This window comes from Pipistrellus kuhlii, unplaced genomic scaffold (assembly GCF_014108245.1).
Source record: "Pipistrellus kuhlii isolate mPipKuh1 unplaced genomic scaffold, mPipKuh1.p scaffold_m20_p_4, whole genome shotgun sequence".
Lineage (NCBI taxonomy): Eukaryota > Metazoa > Chordata > Mammalia > Chiroptera > Vespertilionidae > Pipistrellus > Pipistrellus kuhlii.
The window spans coordinates 83,816,705-83,834,358 of NW_023425540.1; the positions used below are offsets into that span (position 1 = coordinate 83,816,705).

General features: G+C 46.9%; 2 protein-coding genes across 10 annotated transcripts in view; both read right to left on the bottom strand.

The window, feature by feature from the left end:
• The window catches only part of CLEC16A (C-type lectin domain containing 16A), a 225,113-nt gene extending 209,002 nt beyond the window's left edge, over nucleotides 1-16,111 (bottom strand). For 4 of the 9 annotated variants that reach the window (XM_036411080.2, XM_036411083.2, XM_036411076.2 and 1 more), the window contains exon 1: nucleotides 15,848-16,111. In XM_036411080.2, coding sequence (XP_036266973.1) covers nucleotides 15,848-15,927 — 80 coding nt within the window. In that variant the 5' untranslated portion in view covers nucleotides 15,928-16,111. The remainder of the gene's footprint in view (nucleotides 1-15,847) is intronic. The other 5 variants (XM_036411077.2, XM_036411081.2, XM_036411087.2 and 2 more) reach the window with 2 other exon arrangements.
• On the bottom strand, nucleotides 5,728-6,428 carry LOC118703845 (COX assembly mitochondrial protein 2 homolog). The gene has a single exon (XM_036411129.2). The coding sequence runs from the start codon at nucleotides 6,257-6,259 to the stop codon at nucleotides 6,020-6,022; it is 240 nt and encodes a 79-aa protein (XP_036267022.1). The 5' UTR covers nucleotides 6,260-6,428; the 3' UTR covers nucleotides 5,728-6,019.
• Nucleotides 16,112-17,654: the final 1,543 nt, after the last annotated feature.

Sequence of the window (17,654 nt, forward strand, 5' to 3'; positions counted from 1 at the left end):
TTTAATTGATATTTGAACAAAGTAAGCAAAATCTTTAACAATTTCAATATCTTCACTATGTTAAAGTTGTGTATTACTTCCATAGTCATGATTTTATGTTAAAGTTGTGTATTTCTTCTGTTGTCATGAGTTTTGTCTTCTTGATGTTCAAATGCAAGTCCTGCTTTGGCACTTTCTGCTCACTTTCATCAGAAATCATTTCAAGCCATTGCTACTTTCTGCCATAAGATGGTGTCATCTGCATATCTGAAGTTGCTGCTAATTCTTCCACCAATTTTCATTCTTCCTTCCTCTGAGTCTAGCCCAGTTTTTAGTATGATATGTTCTATGTACAGATTAAACAGGGAGATAAAATTCACCCAATCTGTCACCTTTGCCTATAGAAAACTATTCTGTCTCTCTCTACTCTGTCCTGACAATGGCTTCCTGCCCACAATGCAGGTTACACATCAGGACAACCAAATGCTAAGGCACACCTGTTTCTTTCAGAACAACCCACAGACTCCCAAGTGGAGAACACCAAATCTGTATTTTGAATGAGCTTACAGAGTCATCACATCACTCATACGATGGCCATCAATGGCACTTTCCATGCAGCCCACAGCTTACCCACTCCCTGCTGTGACAGGCGCTATTGGTGGCAGGGGAGAGGCAGATTCTCCCACTCTGGTGTTTCCTTGTGTATAGAAGATGACATCCATTAAAGATCAGATAGTAAAATCTTTAGAGCCAGCTCTGACTTATATTCACTGTGCCTGGAATGCCCTTGCTGCCCTAATCAATCAATAAACTCTTACTACTATTTCAAAACCTACCTCAGACACCTCTTGGTAAAGCCTTTTTTAAAGAACCTCCCTACCCACCTGCCCTGGGGGATTTGATTAGTCCCTCCTCTCTCTTTTTTTTTAATTTCATTTTTTTAAATAAATCTTTATTGTTCAGATTATTACAAATGTGTTCCTCTTTCCCCCCATTCCCCACCCCTCAATTGCTCCCCTCCACCAGGTTCCAGCCCCACCCTCTGTCCTTTCCCCATCCCCCATTGTCCTCATTCATAGGTGCACAGTTAGTCCCTCCTCTCTAGTGCCTCTGTACCCATAGGTATTTGCTGCTGCACAGATCACCCTCATTTGCAATGATCCGCCTCCCTTTCTAGACATGAGTTCCTCAAGATCAGAAACATCATCTTATTGATCTTGGTGACTCCAAAATGCCTGGTTCACAGTAGATAATCAATAAATTCTGAATGGTGGGAAGGTAGGGGACTGTCTTCATGAACATGTTACATCAGAGCATGTAAAGACTGAACATAGAGAGAGGATCCAAGATGGCTGCTCGGGTAGACATCTAACCGCAGCAGCACACAACAATTTCAATGGAATACAACTAAAATGTAGAGTGGCCATTGCCCAGAGCTACAGGTAGTAGACTGACTGAAAATTCTACAACAAGAAGGAAAGAGAAAATCAGAGGAGCTGAAAAAAAGCCTAAGGTACAGAGACATGCTGCGCACCCGCACGCACGCGCGCGCGGAAAAGTTGCAGCCGGAGAGGAGGAGAGGGCTGGGTGCTGCCTGGCATTCCCTAGCAGGAAGGAAATAAAACCCCCAGCCTGGGCTGAACCCCCGAACCGGCAGCGCCGAGCCGCAGTTATGGGCCAGACCCTGGGGACCCAGGCTCCGGCAGGGGGAGACGGGGCTGTGAGGCGGAATCCCAGGGGAGCAGTGAAAAGCTGAGCCCCGGAGTCGCGCACATTGCTTGCAAGGGAAGGAATGTTGACTCTGATGCGGGATTGCCCTGGAGGGAAGGAAACAGGAGCCCCGGCCGTGTTGGGCCCCAGTTTCGACTGCTCTGAACCCCAGTCCTAGGCCAGACCCTGGGGACCCAGGCTCAGGCAGGGGGAGACGGGGCTGTGAGGCGGAATCCCAGGGGAGCGGCGAAAAGTGGAGCCCCCAGAGTCGCGCACACTGCGACGCGCACAATGCATGCAGAGGACAGAATGTTGACTCTGATGCTGTATTGCCCTTTTTTTTTTTCCGGCGGTGCTGAGCCCCACTCCCGACTGCCCTGAACTCCAGTTCTAGGCCAATCCCTGGGGACTCAGGCTCAAGCAGAGGGAGACGGGGCTATGAGGTGGAGTCCTGGGGGAGCTGCGAAAAGCGGAGCCCCCGGAGTTGCGCACACTGCATGCAGAGGACAGTCTGTTGACTCTGATCCTAGACTCCCCTAGCGGGAAGGAGAAAAAAAGCTCCAGACTGGAGGAGCGTGACGAGGAGCAGGAGCAACTGCCGGACACCGGTCAGCCGGGCACCAGCAAGGAGCCAGGTGACGGGCCCCCAGGGCGGGGGGGGAAACCCCTGAGCCTTCAATCGCTGAGTGCAGGCAACAGAGCCAAGGCCGGGGGCTGCTTCCTGGGCGGCGCCAACCCCGGCAACAGGCTGAAGCAGCGCAGGAGCCCACGGAGAACAAAGGGGTGCCACAGGCCAACCTGCTGAGCTCCCAGGACAAGGAGGAAGAAACCAAAGAAGTTCTCAATGTGAAGAAATCAAGTGAGAGCAAAAGATAGTAAAATTACCTAAGAAAGAATACAAAGAAGATCTTGAAAAATCGAAGACTAAGTCAGAACTCAACTCACCAGCCAACATTGCAACATAAATGCGTTTAAAAAAAAAAAGGACAGAATGTTGGAACAGCGGCAGCCAGGCCTAGAGTGGCCAGGCACAAGGCAGTGGCAGCCGGGCCCGGAGCAGCAACGGCCAGGCCCCAGAGCAGCAGCAGCCAGAACCAGAGCATCAACAGCCAGCACTGGAGCAGCCAGACCCGGGGCAATGGCAGCCAGGCCTGAGGCGGAGGCGGCCAAGACCAGGGTGGCCAGTCCAGGAACACCCAGACCCGGAGTGGCCGGGCCCGGAGCATCCAGACCCAGAACAGCAGTAGCCAAGCCCGGAGCATCCAGGCCGGGAGCAGCCAGGCTCGGAGCAGCCGGGTCAGGTGCGGCCAGGCCCAGAGCAGCAGCTGCCAGGCTGGGAGCGACCAGGCCCGGAGCAGCCGGGTCTGGTGTGGCCAGGCCCGGAGCAGCGGCTGCCAGGCTGGGAGCGGCCAGGCCCGGAGCAGTGGCTGCCAGGCTGGGAACTGCCAGGCCCGGAGCAGCCGGGTCGGGTGCGGCCAGGCCCGGAGCAGCAGCTGCCAGGCTGGGAGTGGCCAGGCCCGGAGCAGCCGGGTCTGGTGTGGCCAGGCCCGGAGCAGCAGCTGCCAGGCTGGGAGCAGCCAGGCCCGGAGCAGCCGGGTCTGGTGCGGCCAGGCCCGGAGTAGTAGCAGCCAAGTCCAGAGCAACTAGGTCGGGAGTGGCAGTGACCAGACCCGGAGCAGCTGGTTGTGGAACGAACCAGAGCAACAGAGGCCAGGCCCGAAGCAGCCAGGCCCGGAACAGCTTGCTCCTCGCCTGTCCCTGCCCCACAGCTGCCTCTCAGACATGGCTGGAAACTTTTGCGAGAACTTGAAGGTCTGCTGAATCAAGTGATGAAGGCTTAGATCTGGATGTGTTGAGTTAGTATAGTGCTAGGGTGTTGATCTGTGAGTGCCTTGGGTGGGGCCTGGATGAGGCTGGTTGACCTATTTGGAAATGTTTTTTGTGTGAAGTGTATCATTGGGCATGTGGAGGTATTATTGATATGAGAAAATGCTAAGTAACTGATTTACTATCTGAAAAGGGATTTACTATCGGGTAAAGGGAGGGAGGAAGAGACTGAACACAAACTGTGCACCTATGGATGAGGACAATGGGGGATGAGGACAATGGCGGAGGGTGGGGTGGGAACCTGGTGGACGGGGGAAGAAATGAGGAACCTTTGTAATAATATGAACAATAAAGATTGATTAAAAAAAAAAAAAAAAAAAAAAAAAGACTGAACATAGTTAAAGGTCCAAAGCCAAACACAGCAAGTGGCAGCACAGAGAGGCAGTGGAGAGCTCAGGCTTTGGAAGTGTAACAGACAGACTTGGGCTTGACCTTTGACTATGACACTTCCCAACTATGGAGATCAGAGTCAGCTCCATAAGGCACCAGTAACACTCAAGGCCTCTTCACTGAGCTGTTCCAGGTATTGGACATGATAACGCACAGAAAGAGCCAAGCTTGGCATCTGGCACACAGTAAGCATTCAACAGATGCAGAATTGGCTGCTACTACTATTATTATGTTGTGGTCATTATGATTGGGGCCATAATCAACATTACTATATTATACATGGAATATTTCAGAACCTAGGAAGGAGAGTTCATGCTGGATCCATTCATGAAAAGAAGACTTCTTGGGACGAATTATGGAACCATCCAGCGAAGCCAGAGCAGGATGTGGAAAGTCTAGGCTTAGCTGGGTAATCTTAAGCAAGTTAGTTAATCTCTGTTCACCTCAGTTTTATCAACCATAAAAATGGAGCAGCAATTGAACCTTAATGCTTTAGTACCTACCTATTATGGTGTTGTTAGAAGAAATAAACAAGTAAAAAGACATTATAAAATGGCAGTTTCTACACATGATACTATTATTATTTCCATCATTGCCTTCGTTAAATAATCTATGAAAAAAATTTTAGTAACTGCAAGGAGGCCCTTACAGACAAACCTAGGAGAAAGAGGAAGATTCTAGAAGCTCCCACATGTGCTGCATGGCCTACAAACCTGTGAAGGGCTTCATGTGACCCTCATACTCATAGTAACTGGGGACACGAAAATTGTGACCACCACTGCGCAGGCCGAGTTGGCAACGGAGGGACATTTTGGAGCTCGCCTGCAGCCAATGGCCAGGAGGCACAGTGTGAGAGTTCTAGCTATTCCATAAGAACACCTGCTGTTCTTAGTCTTTTTCAGTGGAGCTATTCTGCTGGAATATAGTGATGCTGTACTGGGGTTTTATCCTAAATAATAAAAGGTCAATATGCAAATAGACCAAACGGCGGAACAACTGAACAACTGGTCACTATGAAGTGTGCTGACCACCAGGGGGCATGTGTGGAATATGGCAGGTGTTAACCGTGGCAGGATGGTGGAGCAGATGAGCAGCGCTCCAGACCAAGGAGGGGCGCTGGTCGCTGTCATTGGGGTGAACATCTGGTGGTTACTGAAAATTCTTTGCTCCTGCATGCCGAAGTCCCACCTGGCGCTCAGACCTGCCGGCCCTACTCGCACCCGCAGATGGCGTCAAGCAGCTCGCACATGTGCTGCTGGTGCACTGCGCTGCTGGTGCACTGCGCTGGTCCAGATCACTCAGTGACATTAGCAGGTGCGAGTGGCGGCTGCCAGCCCTGATCACCTGAGGGCTTCTCCACTTACCCCTGCTCCTGAGGGGGAAGTGGGCCAGAAGCTGCTAATGGCACCAGCCCCACTCACACCTGTTGCTGGCATCAGCGGTTGTGAGTGGTGCCTGCACCATCAGCACCGGTGGGAGGGGTTGGGCAGGGGCATGGAGGATGGGGTAGCCTCGAAGCCCACAGTTCCTTTCAAGGTGCAGGAATTTGTGCACGGGGCCCTTAGTTGTATAATAATTAAAGTTGAATGCCTTTTCACATATTCATGGCTATTTGAATATCTTTTGCAAAGAATCTGTGCAAGTCTTCCTCTGGCCCATTTTTAAAATTAGGTAGAATACCTTTTTTCTTATTTATTTGATGGAATTCTTTATATATATATATATATATATATATATATATATATATATATATATATATTTAAAGTCAATTATTTTATTGAGCGTGATAAATTACTCAAATGTTAAATGGCTGTAGGCAAAGTAAAGAAACACATTAAAAGTCAGGTGTGTTGGTAAAGGAATCAGAGTACTAAAGGCTCTGCCCAACAAATATTCTGAATCCAGTGTTTCTGTATTTCTCCATGTCTCGATTTCTCATGGGTCACTTGCAATTCAAAAGATTCAGGAGACCAAATGAGATAGGATTCTTTTGGTTTATCAACCAAGAGTCTTCAGATCTTCTCTCAGGCAAGGTATCCAGTGATAATATAATTTATGTTTCAGATTCCTCTGGAGGATTTGAAAGTCTCTTTCGCATCGCATTGCCAAGCTCCCTGCTCTTGGTCCTCTTTTCCATGTACTCATTCTTCAAGCATTTTCTCATCTCCCGATCAAGGTCATTGCAATGACCAAAAAATTTCAGAATGCTGTGATTTTTGTGACATTCCTTAAGTAAGTTAATCAAGGCGTTGCATTCTTCAGTGTGCAAGTGTGGAGATAAGTCAGGATGCATCTTTAGGAGAAGGTGATGGAGGACAGCAGAGCAACCCGCCTCCTCGCGGCCACCCCAGAAGAGCTGCGGCGGAATTCACCGGCGAACACGCCTCACGCCAAGTTCGGCTGCCAGGGGCCCCGGTTGGCTCTGCAAGAAGAACGCCCCTACTACACCCTCCACAGCTGACCCGCCGGAATTCTTTATATATTCTGAGCACAAATCCTATATTGGATATACATGTTGCAAATAAATATTTTCTCTAAATGTAACTTGCCTTTTCACTTTCTTTATAGTTGTCTTTTGATGGGCAAAGATTCTTAATTTTAATGTAAAAGTCATTCCCTTGGATAAGGTTTTTTAGTCAAGCTCAAGAAATCCTTACCTACCCCAGAGGTTATGAAGAAATGATGTTTTCTTCCCCAAAAAAGCTAGTTTTTCCCTTTCACATTTAAACTTACATTACATCTGAAACTGATCCTTGTGTATGGCATGAGACATTGGCCAAAGTTCACTATCCACGTGGATATCTAGTCGACGCATCATCATTTACAGAAAAGGTTCTCATTTCTTCAATGCACTGCAATGTCACTTTTGTCATTAATAAGTCCCCGATGCGGGACTCTTTCTGGAGCTGTAGGTCCACTGATCTTTTTGTTTACTTCTGTGCCAATACCATGCTGTCCAATTACTGCAGCTTTATAACAAATCTTGTTATGTGACAACGTGAGTCATCCAAACTTCTTTCCTTCTGTGTTTTTTTTTTTTTTTTTCATTATGGCATTGGCTAATTCTTGGCCCTTCGTATTTCCACATAAATTTAAAAATCCACCTTCTCAATTTCCACAGAAATATTTGTTAATATTTCCTTTAAGACTACCAAAATCTATAAATAGAGAACTGACATCTTTACCATAGTGTAACAGTATGACATTTACATTTCTCTCAATGTTTGGATAGGGGTCTTATGCATCTTTTGTTAGACTTATTTCTAGGCAGTAGATTTTTTTTGTTTTTTTTTTAAATGTATTTTATTGATTTTTTACAGAGAGGAAGGGAGAGACATCGATGAGAGAGAAACATCGACCAGCTGCCTCTTACACACCCCCTACCAGGGATGTGCCTGCAACCAACGTACATGCCCCTTTCCGGAATCGAACCCGGGACCTTTCAGTCTGCAGACCGACGCTCTACCACTGAGCCCAACCGGTTTCGGCCAGTTGATGTTTTTAATGCTATTGAAAACAGTAATCTTTGAAACATTCATTTAAAAAATGTTTATTGTTTGTAAACAGAAATTCCCACTAAAGCCATAGTTGGTTTGGCTCAGTGGATGGAGCATTGGCCACAAACTGAAGGGTCGAGGGTTAGATTCTGATCAAGGGAATGTACCTTGGTTGCAGGCTCGATCCCTGGCCCTGGTTGGGGTGCATGCTAGAGGCAATCAATTGATATATCTCTCTCACATCGATGTTTTTCTGTCTCTCCACTCCCTTCCACTCTCTCTAAAAATCAATGAAAAAATGTCCTCGGATGAGGATTAACAAAGCAAAACAAAAATACCCACTAGATCTCAAGCTCTTAAGCTCTATGATATTATACCTGCACTTTGTTCTTTTCTCCCCACGATGCTCTAGCACATACTGTTTTAGATACTGTTGTAGAAGAGACCCTCACTATACGTTTGTTTAAATGTACTGGAAAAGAAAAGAAAGCTGAATGGGTTAAGATTTAATATTTTTTTAATATATTTTATTGATTTTTAAAATTCTTTTTTATTAAATTATTATCTTTGTACATGTACCATTGCCTCCCCCTCCCATACATGCCCTCCCTCCCCAGAGTTTTGTGTCCATTGGTTGTACTTATATGCATGTATACAAGTCCTTCGGTTGATCTCGTATCTCCCCCAGATCTCCCTAACCTCCCCACTGTAATTTGACAGTCTGCCTGTTGCTTTACTGTCTCTGTATCTATCTTTTGGTTATCTACAAAATGGAATATTATGCTGCCATGAAAAAAGAAGAAATTTTCATCATTTGCAGTATCCTGGATGGAATTGGAGAACATCATGCTGATTGAAATAAGCCAGTCAATGAAAGAGAAACACCACATGACCTCACTTATTTATGGATGATAAAGAACATTATAGATTGAAGAACCAAAAGATAGATATAAAGATTTAATATTTTAATGCTGTATCTAATCCCAGAGCTTTGGAAGACCAACTAATCCAACCTCCTCAGAGATATTAACAGTTTAATACCATTCTGAGTGTTAGAAACGGAACACTCATTTTAGAAAAGTTAGAAACTTCAGCAACAAAAGAGAAATGGCAATTCTCAAGCATGCTGCTGCCAGAGATGGCCACTGCTGAAGCGGCAATGTATTTCCTTGGGTCTTTTCCTTTGCTTATGGGTATTTATATAGTTGAGCTCACGATGGATATCCATTTCCATGCCCATCTTTTTTCTCACCTCTGGCTAAAATAAAAGCATTTTTGCCATTGTCAAGTGTTGCAGACACCCATATGGCTACATAGTAAGCCACGAAAGCACAAGCACAGCAGTTAGGTTTCTGTTAGGTCTAAGTGTTTACATGATCAAACAGTTAGGATGGTCAACTTTGTGTGCAAAGCTGTGTCCCTCGGATAAGTTTCCAAGGACAGAATGATTACCTTGGACATTTAACTCATAGAAAATTAAGATTTTTCTCTTACAATGATAACAACTGTTATGTAACATTTCCTCTCAAATTCTGTGTGTGGATATTTTTATCATCGTGATAAAAACTGTTACAGCCTCCTACGGCCAGGCCCTGTTCTGAGTGCCTCAGATGTAATCACTCGTTCGACCCTCACAACAACCCTGTGGGTTGGCACTCTGGAGCTGAGGCTCCAGAAGACTAGAACCTGCCCAGAGGCCCCACAGAGAACCCAAGTAGACTGGCTCCAAGCCCCAGGCTTATAAGCATTATAGTACAAAAAATACAAACAATGGAGTAAACAACACTTTTAGTAGCCAAGTACTTACAAGAAGTTATGAATGCCCAGCATTACAAGAAAATCAAATAGATAAACAACAAACTAAAAAAAGCAAGAAAATAAGTGTTAGAGCTTAAGGCAAGTCCTTCTAACTGCACTTACTCCGTTTCTTTGGAATAGAGCCAGCATTACCATATCTCCAAAGGAAGGTCTGCAGAATGAAGACTCCCAATCTCAGACTTTTGCACATTAACGAACTCGACCTGCGAGACGAGTGTAGGAGTCTGAAATGCCTGGAAACTAGAAAACTGCAGCCTACTGCCAACATGCAACCAACAACTAGAGGTTCATCACTGAGAACTATGCCCTGCAAACAAATCCCACTTCCACAGACCCTTCCTTCTCAAGACAGTCACTTATTTCAAGTTAAGCCATTACTGTTAATAATGATTATGTTCGCTTCAGAGACAGACCTACCAAGTTCAAGTTTCATACAAGTTTTATGATATGCATCATAATATGCCATTTAGGATGCTCCTATTGAAAGGTCCTGAAACTTATCTGTAAGATAAAGTGCAAGAAAGGGTAGGTGGAGCTAGGGGGTCTAGAAATCCACTCCCACAAAGCATCCCCCCAATCACTCCCAAAACCACCCCCCCCCCCCAAAAAAATTAACAATGTCGGAGGGGAAGAGAGAGGGGCACACAGAGCCTGTGTCGGTCCGGCCTGCTCAGCACCAAGGCAGAGACTCACCAGACATTCTCCAAAGCATCCCACTCTGTGCTTTGAAAAGTCCCATTAGGACAGCATCCAGCCTTCTGGCTGGCAGGACGAGGAAAAGGTCCATACAGAGTGAAGTCAGACTAGAGGATTAGAGAAAGTTTATCACAGGCGGTGCTTCTCCTGATGAATTTCCCCAAAAGGTGTTAAACTGGGCGGGCCAGTGAGACTGCATCTAGAATGCCAGGGAGTCAGCAATCATGGCAGGTGTGTAGGAAGGGCTTTCAGCCCTAAAACGAGTCACAGCTCCAGCACAGATGCTATGACCAATGTGGCAAGAGCAAGCTGTTGTTAAGAAAAGCCTGGCCAGAACTTGCCTCTTTTGTTCATCCTGTGACAAATAATTGTTGACCACTTAGTATGTGTGGGACCCTGTCCTAGCATCTGACAATGCCAGGTAAACAAGCCACACAGGTCCCTGTCCTCCTAATGTTCAAATTGGGAGACAGAAAAACAAATAAATAACCAAGTAAAAACATTTATGATGGCAAATGGACATGCCTGAGGAACCCTGGCCAGTTTCCAGGGGATCTAACCCCAAGGCTGGGATAAAACTGGAAGAACTCAGAGCACCTGACAGCTGGTCTAACTCTTTGGCGATGAGAAGACTGTATACAATAACATGTTAACTGAGTGTAACAGCAAGAACATGAACAAGTGAAGCTAGAGAACATGATAAAACTTCTTGGCTGAAGTCACAAGGGCAATTCTTACGGAAGAACTAGAAGCCCAGTGCATGACATTCATGCATTCATGGAGGGGGGCATCCCTCAGCTTGGCCTGCAACATTTTTAGTTAGCCAGCTGTAAGCCCAGCTCAGGGCTTCTGGCTGAGCAGTGCTCCCCCTGTGGGAGTGCTCTGACCACTAGGGGGCAGCTCATGCATTGAGCGTCTGCCCCCTGGTAGTGTGTGTCATAGTGACCAGTCATTCTGCTGTTCGGTTGATTTGCATATTACCCTTTTATTATATAGGACTGGCCTTTGGGCAAGCAAGAAGAAGAAGGGAGCTCAAGTGGTGGAAACAAAGGTGCAGAGAGTTGGGTATATGAGGTATGTGAACAGTGAATGAGAAAGGACCATCAGTGTGAAATGGCAAAAGAAATATTCTTAGATGAGAATCGATAGGCTGCTATCCTAACTTACCAGAAGACAGCAACAGTCCGGAGTAGAAGCTCACCTCCTCCAGTTTGGCCCTCCCCCAATCCATTCTCTGAACTTTGGAGGGACCACAGCAACCCTCTGGTTATAAACTTTCAATGGCTCCCACTGTTCTCCGCCTAATGTCCAAATTTCTTAACATGACTTACAAGGCCCAGCAGGACCTGGCTTCTGACTTCTCCAGCCTCACTGTTCTGCTTTAGAGCCTTCCACCTCCCTCCACCACATATGCATACACATCCCCTTACTGAAGGACCCCAGATTCTCTCCTCCCAACCTCTCAAATGCTGTTTCCTCTGCCTGAGCATCCTCCCATTAACTCTGCCTTGCCCTATCCCCAACTTGGTAACAACCACTCATCCTTTAGGGCAGTGGTTCTCGACCTTTTTAATGCCGCGACCCTTTAATACAGTTCCTCATGTTGCGGTGACCCCCAACCATAAAATTATTTTTGTTGTTACTTCATAACTGTAATTTTGCTACTGTTTATGAATCGTAATGTAACTACCTGTGTTTTTCGATGGTCTTAGGCGACCCTGCTAGCAAACTGCTGTTTAGGGTCTCCATTTAAGTGGGTGTCTGACCACCAAGGATGCTCCTTATTCCCTGGCCTGGGTTACAGGGCCCTCCTCTGTGCTCTCAAACTAGATTGGTAGGAACAGAGTCTAGAGTGCTATGAAGGTCTGAAAGATCTTAGATTTGACATTGCAGATACCTTGGATTCACTATGTGTGATACGTTAAGTAGTGTATGCTAAGAAAATAAATCTAGCAATATTGTACCTCTAGTTCTAAAAGTAGCAATGCTATCTTAGGCAAAAGTGGAAAATACCAAGTGTAGAGGAGTTTCTACCTGCTGGGTATACATTCGCCGTCTCCTTCGGGTAAAACCCCTGATTTTCCCTTTATCTCATTCTCTGTCCAGTAGCTTGTGTGGAGCTGATGGCATCCCAGCTCCAAAGAAAGACCAATTAGAGCATCCCCTGCTACAGTCACTAGGTCAGGGATGGGCATGAGACCCCAGTTGGTCTAACACTATTCAATTCTGGACTTCTGCTAGTAATACTAAGAAGTTCTTTTTCCCAGGGACTGCTAAACTACCGCAATGTAAGCCTGGAGCCTGCTGAGGATTACACCAATACAGCAGAAAGCAGAGACAAGAACTGTAAAGAGGAAGATAGTGATAGCTCTATCTCAACACCTGGACTCAGCCATGGCTTAGCCAGGTATGACTGCTCAGTGACAGGAGCCAATTCCATCCAGATTTCTGTCATGTGCAACCAAGAATCTTGAGCCACACAAAAAGGTGATCAGAATTAAGACAACCACACAACACAAGAAAAAAAAAACTCCATCATTGTAGATGCATAGTTCCCAGTACAGGTGATGTTAGAGTAGCAACCACACAACTCCATCAGTAAAGGTTTTTCTTAGTGGTGAACATCTGTTAGTCAGTCTCGCCACTAGTCTGGGCAATAAATCACCCATAATGTGCAGCAAGCAAACTCTTACTATTTCAATCTGCCTCAACTAAATCACAACTTGACTGAATAGACAAAAACCACAGGTACACAATTTTCCAAGAGTAAAACCCTGTATATTCCAAGAGTGAAATCCCTTTCCACTTTGAAAGCTGGGAATGTTATGAAGAATAGTGTACCGGTAGTTCAAAAAGGGTTTCCAGCCCTCTGGACTGTCCTCTCAATTCTTCTGTAAATCTCAAACTGTTCTTAAAAAGTCCATTAAAAGGGGGGAGAAGGAAGGTTCCAAGATGTTTGTCTGCCCCCTCCACCCCCAAATGACCAATTCTAAATTACTTTAAGTAACTTAATCTCTCCTTTCCATCCACACTGTGTCCTCTGTCCGGGTAAGAGTGAATTAGGAACTGTCACTTGTCACTGGGAGGGTGACCAATTCTTACCAGCTACCCAGGACTTTCCCAGTGTTAGCACTGAAAGTTCCGTGTCCTGCGAAACCCTCCAGTCCCAGGCACACCTGGACGGCTGGTCACCCTGTGTCAGGTGAAACCCAAGCCTCCTTCTACCTCCAGACTTGTTTCCCACAACTACCGGCCCCACACTGATGCTCCACACACTCCAGGGCCCCCCTCCCGCATCCTGCTCCCCTGTACAGTGATTCCTACTTGTCCTTGAGGACTGCACTCTGGTGTTGCCTCCTCCAGTAAGCTCACAAGGTTTCCACAGAACCCTGGGCCTACAGTGGTCCTACTGCTTGTCACTCTGTACAGTCACTGGCTCTATGGTGGTCTCTTTTTCCCTTTGTAAGCTGTTCCACATCCCAAACCCAAGTTGTTTACTATCAGAGCCAAACGAAGATCATCACAAGCACTGGGGCGGGTACGAGCTGTTGATGGCACTCTTACCCAAGTCACTCTAGGATCTTCTAAGCCCCACAGCAGTAAGCAAATCACCAGGTTACTCCGGCAGGCTGTAATATGGATTAAGCTGATCTGCCTGATCCAGGGCAGGCAGCTCAGGTTTCCAAAAAAGCACCCAATGGCCATGCAACCTAAGCAATGTACCTGGGCAGTTCCAGGATACTTCAAAGGAACCCGAGAACCTTTACCATTCCCTGGCTGGCGGGAGAGTGAAGATGACCCACTGGCAGTGAGACTCAACCAAGTGGAAAGACTCCCCAATCTGACTTATTTAGGAAGTTTTATTCAAAAAGACAGTGGAATGCGTACAAGCACTAAAGTCAAATCTTGGCTTTGACACTTTTCAGCTGTTGTTATCCTGGGCGAGTGACTGAACCTCTTTCAACCTTGGTTTCCATTTCTGTAAAATAGACTAATGGAAATAACACACAGGAAGGCCTTAGCAAGTACCTGACACAGAAAACACATTTAATAAATGTTACGGCAATATATAAGGCCTAGAGTCAGGCAGTGAGGTGAAAGCCTGCAGGTAACTGGGTACTGGCAGGAGGCCCAACCATTCTGCTCTTCTCAGCCACATCCACCCACACTCTACATTCCTGAAATCCTTCAGCCTCTCCCTTTCCCCTGCAGCTGCCCTCCCACTTAAGATTCCCACTTCCCTACATACCCCACTTCTTGTCCTGGGCCTCTCGGCTCCCCATGTTTTCTCTTACCACCATTCCTCACCACAAAATAAGCCCTCCTGCTCCCCCCTCCCCTCCCCTCTGAGACCCACAAACATTGACTAAATGCATGCTCCGTGCTAGAAAGGACATAGCTGAGAATCACTGTACCCTGACCCCTGGCCAAATGAGAAGCCCCCATCGAATGTCCCTCCCCAACAATCCCTTCCCGTCTTTTCCTACTGTTTCCCCCTCCTCCCTCCATCCTTGTTCCTTCCATCAATAATCTTGGGAAGTTCCTCTGGAAACCAGCCTGCTTCTTACCTCTAAAGTTTGCCTACTCCAACTCCCCCAAATATTTTCCTCCCTGAAGTTATTCCCTCCTCAAAGGTCTCTGTTTTCCATCATCACCAGCCCTGCCCCCCCAAAAAAATTCTAGATTCTTGTCTGCATGTTCTCCCCAGTTCATTTTCTTCTCTCCCCCCCCCCCCCCCCCGCATTTAATAAGCATCCATTGAGCTCCTACTGTGTGTCAGGCACAGCACTAGATTCTGGGATACAATTGTGAGCAAAACAAGCAGGCTCTGTTGGCCCAGAAGTGCCAGTAGCAGGCAAAAAGGTAGTAAAAACAAGCAGGATAACTGCAGCTAGTGGAGGTGCACTGAATGAAATCAAGATAAAGATGGACAGGAATTGGGGTGGGGGAAGCCCTTAAGGTAGTGTGGTCTGGGAAGGCCTGGTCTGGCTAATAAACACAGCTACCACTGCTGGCCACCTACTGTGTGACACGCACTGGGTCAATCTCTTTCCATGCATGACATTACTAAATCCTTGCACAATGTTCACAATACTCATTTGCAGATGGGGAACCCGAGGCTCAAAGAGGTGAAGTAATTTGGCCAAGGTCACACTGCCATTAAGTGGTGAAATCAGGATTTGAAAGCAGGTCTGCCTGCTGCACTCCAGCGTCCCAGGATCCCGTTTGCAACTTGTCCTCCCCTAGAGCTCTAGTTCTGATAATCCCTCTTTAGACTCTGCCTAGAAAATAGTCTGCTTTTAGTTAATTACTGCCCTTGAATGAGCACCTGTATGTGCTCCCAGCTTTCCGTGCATTCTTTTACCCAATCAAGACAATCTTGGGAAGCAGGTGCTGTCACAAGTATCCGTTTTACAACTAAGGAAACTAAGGCCGAACTCCACATACTTAAGATTGCAACCCAGATCTGTCTGACACCGGGATCCAGACCTCTGTCCTCAGTCCAGCCTAAGAAGTGCCGCCTCGGGAAGCTAGGTGCGCAAGATCTGCTCCGGCAAGAACGAAGTCGGTGTCCGTAAACTTGAAATCGCATCCCCTGACTTTAAAAAGACGGGGATACTGAGGCTCCGAGAAGCTAAGCGACTTGCCCAAGGTCACACAGCAAGGAGAGACAGGGTCAGGGTTCGAACCAAGGCGCCCCGACTCCAGAGCTCTCGCTCTTAGCCACCATACAGCCTTTCCCGAGCACCTCTCCTCCACCCTCCATCGACCTCAGCTCTGCCACCTCCCAGCGACCCGAGCCCGGGGCTCCGCGCCCCCATCTCCGTTTCCAGCCCCAGGCCTCCCACCTCCGCCCCCAACATACTCACTTGAGGTGGTCCAAGGAGTGGATGTTGCGGGAAGACTTGCCATGGCCCCCGCCCACCCAGCTCCGCGAGCGGCCAAACATGTCGGCTGCCCCGGCCCGTCGCTCGCCTCACGGTCTCATGCCCCAGCGGCCCAGCGGCTGGGAGCCCGCGGCGGCAGCACAAACGGCGGAGGTGGTGAAGAGACCGCCAACCACCTTCCTCCCCGGCCCACAGCCCGGCACTGACATTCAGCCGGAACCGGCCGTTCGACCGTCGCGTTTTACGGCCGCCATCACGACGAATGCTGGGAAATGCAGTACACCCGCGAGGCCGCAACAGACAGGACTCTGCGAACCAACTACAAGGCCCGGCATGCACCACGCAACTGCGGGCCTGTGACCTGGGAGAAGAGGCGGAGCGAGAGGAGGAGAAGGCGCGTCCCGGTCCCGGTGGGCGGGAATAGGAAACTTGTGCGCAGAACCTTAGAAGGAAGTTGGGGGAGCAGAGTGATTATAAGTAATGGCAGTATTAACAATTAGTAGCTTTATGATAAGAATAAGCGTAGCTATTGCTATACCACGTGCCTATGCGCTTACATATAATTATTCTAACAACCCCATGAGGTGGTTCTATTATTATTCCCATTTACTGTCAAGGAAATTGAATCACAGTGAGGTTGACTTGCCCAAGGTAATGCAGCTAGGAAGTGATAGAATTAGGATTCAAACCCAGGCACCCTTATTTTTATCCCCCAGTAAAAAACAAACTAAACTGTATCAAATCGGTAATGTCTTGTTTGTCCTCACAGCCTTTTTCTTTTGCTACTACAATTTATATTTAGACCTTTAAGCAACAATGTACCAAAACTGAACATCCTGTACTTTTTGAGAGGATTTCTCTGGTCTTCACCCAAAATCCATGCCATTTCCCAAACTAACATGTTTTTGAAAATAGAGACATCAACTTCCTATATGAGCCAAAAAGATGTTTCTATAAAAAGTGAGAAGCTCCAAGGAGATAAAATGACCCTGTTCACCATTTATTCACATATTCCTATACCTCACACTTACCAACGCCTATTGTGTACAATCTACTTTGTTCAGGACAGAATTGGAGCGGGAGCCAATGTTCTTCCCAATGCCCAGCACAAAGCTTGGTGCTAATTGGTGTTCAGCAAATATTGACAGAGTGAATGAATAAATGAAAGTTTGTTTCACCTTCTGCAGTTGGAGAAATGGAGACTAGTGAAGGATTAATGGTTTTGCTGTGTAATTCATCTAAAGGAGATTTACATCTAAAGAAACAGTCATGGAGGGGAAAAGGGTGGGAGGGGGCAGGTTCTGGCCTCTGGACACAGGCAGGCTAATCAGCTTCTAGGGCCCCACCATTTCTCTGGGTCTTGGTTTCCTCATCTGTAAAAAAGTGTAACTTACTACACTGCCCTGTCTAATAAGTAATGCATGTAAAGCACCCAGCTCAGTGGCCTGAGATTTAGTAGTTCATGGAACAGCTTTGGAAGGCCCTGTGGGCAAAATCAGCCTCCTGAACGATGTATAAGGGTTCTCCATGAGAAGGGGGTTCAGTTTTTGTGTACTTCTTGGGTTGCTTCTTATTTCTTTGTACTTTGTAAGCCAAGTTTTAAAACAATAATGCAACCCTACTGACTAAAGGTCCGACCTGCTGGACATCTCTTTACTCAGGTGTCCCTGAACACGACGATGCAGAACTCTCCACAGTAGGCAGACCTTCCTGCAGCCAGAATTTGGAAACCAAGGGGACATTGGTTGCTTATCACCACCATTAAAAAACAAACAAACAAACAAAACTG

Bases quoted from the DNA above. Each gene is read 5' to 3' on its own strand.
- LOC118703845 (XM_036411129.2), bottom strand. From the start codon at position 6,259: ATGCATCCTGACTTATCTCCACACTTGCACACTGAAGAATGCAACGCC.